Below are 7,248 nucleotides of genomic sequence, written 5' to 3' on the forward strand. Positions count from 1 at the left end.
TGGGGGGCCAGACTATATTTGAAAAAACAAAATGATGCAAAAGCACCATGAACCCGGTGGCTGCTTACCTGTGTCTTGCCAGCGTCAGGGGCTGGCGGCGGCGGCACGATGAGCAGTGCATGAAAGGGCTCTGGAGAGGGGCTGCTTTAAATGGTGGTCACTCGAGCGCTGCTGCTACTATCATAAACAAAACCCAGCCCCCTTCCTCCTCTAGGCAGGGCGAGGAGAAGCCGGGAGGGAGGGAGGAGTCGCCACCGCTGCCACTGCTGTGTAAGGGAGAGGGAAAGAACGTACGCGCTGGCGATCCATGCGGCGATTCCTGGACCGTCCATGGGCCGGATCCAGAAGGCAATTGGGCCTGATCCGGCCCGCGGACCTTAGTTTGCTGACCCATGCTCTAACATAAGAAAATGAACAGAGTAGTGCAGCTCCCACTGTTTATAGAAATGTTCTGCAAGTTTTGCCTGTGTCTGGCTTGTATGTGAATGTGTTGCTTGCTTGCTTGCATGCATTTATATGCAAAAGGCATCAGTATGCAAAAGTTAAGGAATAAATAAATTGGGAGTAAATAAGTAAAGAAATAGGGGCAGAGGATTTTTTAAAAAATGCTACCTTAAGGCTCCCATGTACGGCTAGCTCCTAAATATGTTAATTCAGAAGGAAGCCCTTATAGGTTCAGTGGGTCTTACCTCCTAATATCCCCTTGCATTCAAAAGTCTGCTTGTGACTGTGCTTCTTGTGTCAAATGTAGAGAGCAGCACTGTAATCATGAGAGTTGAGTTCACATTTGTACCGAAAAATAAGTTACAATATGCAAAGCCGAAAGACGGGATAGAAAATTTGGCTGAATTAATTGCACAACACATATGGGCACTGTGTACTATTTAATTGCCATGTCTTCTGCTAAAGAATACTGGAAATTGTAGTTTGTTGAGAGTGCTCAGATATTCTCTGTTGGAGATCCTTAGTTCTCCTTGCAGATCAACAATTCCCTGGTGAGAGGGAATGACTGAAAGCGGGTTTGTTGGCAGTAAAGACACATCCAGTGTTAAGGATTGCCAAGGATGATGCCTAATGTTTAGGGAAGTTTTTAATGTTTGATGTTTTATCACTTTATTATTATTATTATTCTGTTGGGAGCCACCCAGAGTGGCTGGGGAAACCCAGCCAGATGGGTGGGGTATAAATAACAAATTATTAGTAGTAGTAGTAGTAGTAGTAGTAGTATTACTAATGGAGAAAGCAGCCTGGCTGTCCTGAGAGTCTCCAGCTGAATCCATGCCTCACCTTACACTAGAGTGGGGAATATGTAGTTTTGAATCATGGAGAAAGGGCCTCTAATCACCAGGACATTTTGTTCTGGACAAGGGGATCAGAACCCTTACAGGTGTGTGTCCAGTGCCGGATTTACATATAAGCTAAACAAGCTATAGCTTAAAGGTAAAGGTAAAGGGACCCCTGACCGTTAGGTGCAGTCGCGGACAACTCAGGAGTTGCGGCGCTCATCTCGCTTTATTGGCTGAGGGAGCCGGCGTACAGCTTCCAGGTCATGTGGCCAGCATGACTAAGCCGCTTCTGGCGAACCAGAGCAGCGCACGGAAACGCCGTTTACCTTCCCGCCAGAGTGGTACCTATTTATCTACTTGCACTTTGATGTGCTTTCGAACTGCTAGGTTGACAGGAGCAGGGACCGAGCAACGGGCGCTCACACCGTCATGGGGATTCGAACCGCCAACCTTCTGATCGGCAAGTCCTAGACTCTGTGGTTTAACTCACAGCGCCACCCACATCCCTAAGCTATAGCTATAGCTTAGGGCCACCCCAAAAAATTAAAAGAAAAAACCTGGGTGTACATTCCCAAAATATAAGATAAAAAAACAAATAAAATAAAACCTACATCCAGCAACAGTGTTTTGTGTTGTGTAGGCTCCTATGATGTAAGGAATGGGCCCCCAATCGTTTTAAGTTAGAGCTTAATAATTATTTCACTTCTTCTTAATTGTATTGCATTATTAATATACTTCTTCTTTAATTGTATTTCAGTTCAACAATTACTTTGATAAAATTACATATTTTGTTATGTGCAAATGGCTTTAGATACCTATTAGGTCCATAAATTACCATATAGCATAAATGTTGTGCTCTCTTTCTCTTCACAGTCTCGCCCCAGGCGACCTCAAAGACAGAGCAGCAGTACAGAATTGAAGTCACAAAGGTAAGGCCTGCTTACCGCCAAACTCTCTTTGCTGTTCTCAGCTCTGCTTGCCACATCCTGTGAGTGTTTCAGGGCTGGCCCAGCAGGTGGATCAGAATCTGCTGGAAAATGATCCTACACAAGCCTCGCTGCAATGAATTAGGTTCTGTGACTGGGGGGAAACCATGCTCAGCTAAACCTCTTGGGCTACAGTGCTGTGCACCCTTAAATCTGAGAACAAGTCTCACTGAGCTCAGAGGAAGTTTCCTAGTTCTGAGTAAACCTATTGGGATGGGAGAATTATCTCTATGGGAAACCATCACTGCTCTTGGGGGTGTCATTGTGCTCCAGAGTTCCACAGATGTTTAAACAAATAATTTCCAAAATGATTAAAAAACAAACAGACCAGTGGTTTTACTCACCTGCTCTTCCAAAAACACTCAAGGATGAGGGATTTGTTGGGTCTTGTTAAATGATTAAAAATAATCATAAGCTGCCATCGTCTTTTTGTGGTAAAAACAGAATGAGTCTGCTGGCACCTTGAGGAAAAACTGTTCTACTGTTTAGTTAATTTGTCTTCTAGGTTCATTATTTTCAAATCTGAAATAGACAGCCAAACAGAACATCCCCTCTGAATCGCGCTTCTGAGGAGGAATTTACGTATTTATTTATTTATTTATTTATAAACCTTGTTTTTTAAAAAAGGAGTAAACTGTAACATAAGCTTTTATGGTCCAGAGCTCACTGCTAGCAGACTGTTGCTCTTTTGCCAGTAGGATTAAATCACATACTAGTAAATTCAAGTTGTGCAGATAAAGTAGATTTGAAACCCACTCCGCTGTGCCAGATTGAACTTTATGCAGGAAGGAAAGTGATGGGGAAATGCACAGGTAAAATGTGGGTTGACAACTGCTTGGCAGTTGACAGGGCATCAGATGCCATTAGCCAGTCATAGTTCTGTTGTGCTTTCCATGGGCAATGGAATGGGTAATATTCCAGCAAAATATTAAAATACAATAATGCATCAAATATTAAAATTTTCCCTAAACAGGGCTGCCTTCAGATGTCTTCTAAAAGTTAGATAGTTGTTTATTTCATTGACATCAGATGGGAGGGCGTTCCACAGGGCAGGTGCCACTACCGAGAAGGCCCTCTGCCTGGTTCCCTGTAACTTCACTTCTCACAGGGAGGGAACCGCCAGAAGGCCCCCAGAGCTGGACCTCAGTGTCTGGGTTGAATGATGGGGGTGGAGACGCTCCTTCAGGTATACTGGGCAGAGGCTGTTTAGGGCTTTAAAGGTCAGCACAACACTTTGAATTGTGCCCAGAAACGTATTGGGAGCCAATGTAGGTCTTTCAAGACTGGTGTTATGTGGTCTCGGCGGCCACTCCCAGTCACCAGTCTAGCTGCTGCATTCTGGATTAGTTGTAGTTTCCTGGTCACCTTCAAAGGTAGCCCCAAGTAGAGCGCATTGCGGTAGTCCAGGGGTCAGCAAAATTTTTCAGCCGTAGGCCGGTCCACCGTCCCTCAGATCTTGTGGGGGGCCGGACTATATTTTGAAAAAAATAATGAATGAATTCCTATGCCCCACAAATAACCCAGAGATACATTTCAAATAAAAGGACACATTCTACTCATGTAGAAACACGCTGATTCCCGGACCGCCCGCAGGCCGGATTGAGAAGGCGATTGGGTCGCATCCAGCCCCTGGGCCTTAGGTTGCCCACGCCTGCAGTAGTCCAAGTGGGAGATAACCAGAGCATGCACTGGTTCCTGCCATCTGAGAGCACAGAAAAGTTTTGGAAGGAGAGTAGTAGCACCATCTCTGCAGATTTCCATAGCACTATTCTCTTTTTCTTTTTCTTTTTAAGGAGAGGCATGTATTTAATGTGCATAGTGATATATCGAATGGACAGAACATATCTGCCCTCTTCAAAGCGTGGAAAGGTGCCAGGAGCTGCCTATGTAGAAATGCCTCTTTAAAAAAACCCCACAGCAATGCAAGAGACAGCAGGAACTGTGTCCCATTAATAGACGGAGCCCTGATTAATACCAGAGCGGGTGTGATTAACTTGCAGATAGACACCACTGGTGAAAAATTAGCATTATAACAAGGCAGAGTGCAAAGTGGGGCATTGCCTTTCTGTAGCGAGATGGCCCCTTCCACAGGATCATAGCCAGTGTGGTGTAGTAGTTAAGAGTGGTGGACTCGTAATCTGGTGAACCGGGTTCACTTCCCCGCTCCTCCACCTGCAGCTGCTGGGTGACCTTGGGCTAGTCACACTACTCTGAAGTCTCTCAGCCCCACTCACCTCACAGAGTGTTTGTTGTGGGGGAGGAAGGGAAAGGAGAATGTTAGTCGCTTTGAGACTCCTTAGGGTAGTGATAAAGCGGGATCTCAAATCCAAACTCTTCTTCTTCTTCTCTTCCAACTGTGGCTTCTCTTGAATTCCTTAGCAAACAGGACAATGTCGTACTTGGAGGAGCTGCACAGCCCCTCCTGTAAAGATAGGTGAGCCCTGCCCTGTGGCCATCCAAGCCGAGTTTTGTTTTCGTGAAGTCCCTGTGAGTTTTGCTCCACAGGCATTTTGCAGAGAGCATGGATGTGGGAAGAGGGTAACAGAGCAGGCCCAAACAAGCTTTTACAGGTCACCTACACCCAAAATAAATTTGGAAGCTGTTCTGTGGTGCAGCTCGACTGCCGTGCAGGTAATGTGATAATTAGCAGTGTTTAGCTCAAGCGCTGCCCGGGGCTAGTCTATAAACGATCACAACAACGCAAAACCACCTACCAACCTACTGCCTTTCACAAGGGAGAGGGACAACTGAACATAGCCAGGTTCAAAACAAGGATGAATTGCCTTTCCTGCTTTCTTCGTAAACTACAGAAGTCAAAATTTTGCTGAGCGGGGCCAGAAACAATACAAGGAGGGGCAAATAAGCCTGGTTCCCTTGGCCATTGTGTTGCATGAACATGCTCATCTCCCATGTCACTTTACATGGACCTTTCGAACATTGTTGTTTTCATGTACTGCAGGGGTGGGCAACGTAAGGCCCAGGGGCTGGATCCGGCCCAATCGCCTTCTAAATCCGGCCCATGGACTGTCCTGGAATCAGCGTGTTTTTACATGAGTAGAATGTGTCCTTTTATTTAAAATGCATCTCTGGGTTATTTCTGGGGTCCCCCTGGTGTTTTGACATGAGTAGAATGTGTGCTTTTATTTAAAATGCATCTCTGGGTTATTTGTGGGGCATAGGAATTCGTTCATTTCCCCCCAAAAAAAATATAGTCCGGCCCACCGCATGGTCTCTGAGGGACAGTGTACCGGCCCACGGCTGAAAAAGGTTGCTGACCCCTGATGTACTGTATAGCATTTTATTCCTGATCACATTTCACATGTGAAACATATATTCTTCTAGGGAAGTTTCCCACTCTTCCAGCTCAAGCTCGCTGGATTGTTCTTTGGAGCCTGGAGAAACTGAAAATCTGCACCCGGACTTCCTGGATACAGGTGGGATTGATCTTTTAGGTGAAATCTTTGAGACTCTAAACTTGCTGGAGCCGAGCCAAGCCCAGCGGCCACTCTATGGGACGCGGAGCCTGGACTTCTGCAACCTAGAAGAGAGGAACTTCTATACTAAGGTAAGCCCTCCTAGTTTGGCTCTCTGTGCACCTGTCAAAGAGGCCAAGCGTGGACAGCAGCAAATTCCAACTCAGTCTCTTTGTCTGTTGTAGCAGAGGCCCAGCAGGAACACACTCCATGAACCCCTGTCTGAGGAAAAGGATGATGATGATGATGATGATGATGATGATGATGATGATGATGACTCATTGTCTGAGGGCACCCTGCTCCCAGCCTCCCTGGATCAGGAGCATGTGCAGAGTGCTCTGCTAGTGTCCACCAGAGCAGCAGAAAATAGCTTTGAGAAGTGGGACCGTGATGCCCCTGAACCCGAAGAGATTCCTTGCCCTGAGAAGTCAGCAGTTCCATCGCGAGGGGAGACAGCAGTTGTTACCGCAGGCTATGAGCTGCCGCAAGTGGCATGGACCCGGAATATAGACCACGAGAACTCCAGCGCAAATGAAAATGGAACTGAAAGCTGCACTGAGGTGGAGTCCGGCCAGGAGTCTAGAACTGACCAGATGCTCAAACTCACTCCAGCCATTGCCGCCGCCAAGGTAGAGCCACCAGCAACCAATTGCTCCAGCATCCAGTCACCTGCGGCTTTGTCCCAAAGAAAAGTGAATGTGGACACCGACTTCAAGACCAAGCACGGCGTGCCAGCCCTTGGGGCTGTCACTAGACCACCATACTCCTTGACTTCCCGGCCCTTGGCCAAAGTGTCAGAGCTGAAGAAAAGATTCGAGGCCTAGAAAGCGAGTGAGGAGTCTGTAGCCTCAGAAGAGGAACACCTGTCTGTTTTTTGACTTCCGGGGTGAAGTAGTGGCTTCTGTGGCTGAAGGCTGCACTACAGGCCTCTCCTCTGGTGCCACAAGGCCGCTCTGGGCTTTGAAAGGCACTGGGGGAAACACCCCATCGCTCCGGGCATCAATAGGGATTGTTAGAAGCAGAATTGGGTTCTCCTCCTAGTCCCAGTGCATAGGACTCGCTTGCTGCCTGACTTGTAAGCTGCCCCTTGCTCACTACTAGGAGACAGTAGTGCTTTTTTTCTGGGGGTACGCATACCCCTGAACACTTTGTGAATCTAAGTTTGGCCTCATTGAGGGGCAGAATTTCAATATGAGTAGGAAAATGAGAGTACCCCCTAAACATTTTTAAAGAAAAAAGCAGTGAGTGTGTGTTTGTGTGTACATACATTCATATTCCTGGGACTGGGGGAAAGACTGCTTTAGCACCATTCCTCTCCTAAACACATGAAACTGCTCTTCATGTAACTTTTCCCAATATGGAAACCATATCAGGGAAAGTATGTAACTAGAAAAGGACAAGCTATCATCATGGGGTAGTTCAACACATGTACTGCTTGCCACTCAGTGGCTGCAACATCAGTTAATTTTTTTGGGGGGTGCACATGTGAATAAACATAAATAA

General features: G+C 46.6%; 1 protein-coding gene across 2 annotated transcripts in view; it reads left to right on the top strand.

The window, feature by feature from the left end:
- DENND1C (DENN domain containing 1C) overlaps window positions 1-6,973 on the top strand; it is a 48,792-nt gene extending 41,819 nt beyond the window's left edge. For both annotated transcript variants that reach the window (XM_053371077.1, XM_053371079.1), the window contains 3 exons: window positions 2,160-2,215; window positions 5,615-5,837; window positions 5,931-6,973. In XM_053371077.1, coding sequence (XP_053227052.1) covers window positions 2,160-2,215; window positions 5,615-5,837; window positions 5,931-6,569 — 918 coding nt within the window. In that variant the 3' untranslated portion in view covers window positions 6,570-6,973. The remainder of the gene's footprint in view (window positions 1-2,159; window positions 2,216-5,614; window positions 5,838-5,930) is intronic.
- Window positions 6,974-7,248: the final 275 nt, after the last annotated feature.

Source organism: Podarcis raffonei, chromosome 17 (genome assembly GCF_027172205.1).
Source record: "Podarcis raffonei isolate rPodRaf1 chromosome 17, rPodRaf1.pri, whole genome shotgun sequence".
Lineage (NCBI taxonomy): Eukaryota > Metazoa > Chordata > Lepidosauria > Squamata > Lacertidae > Podarcis > Podarcis raffonei.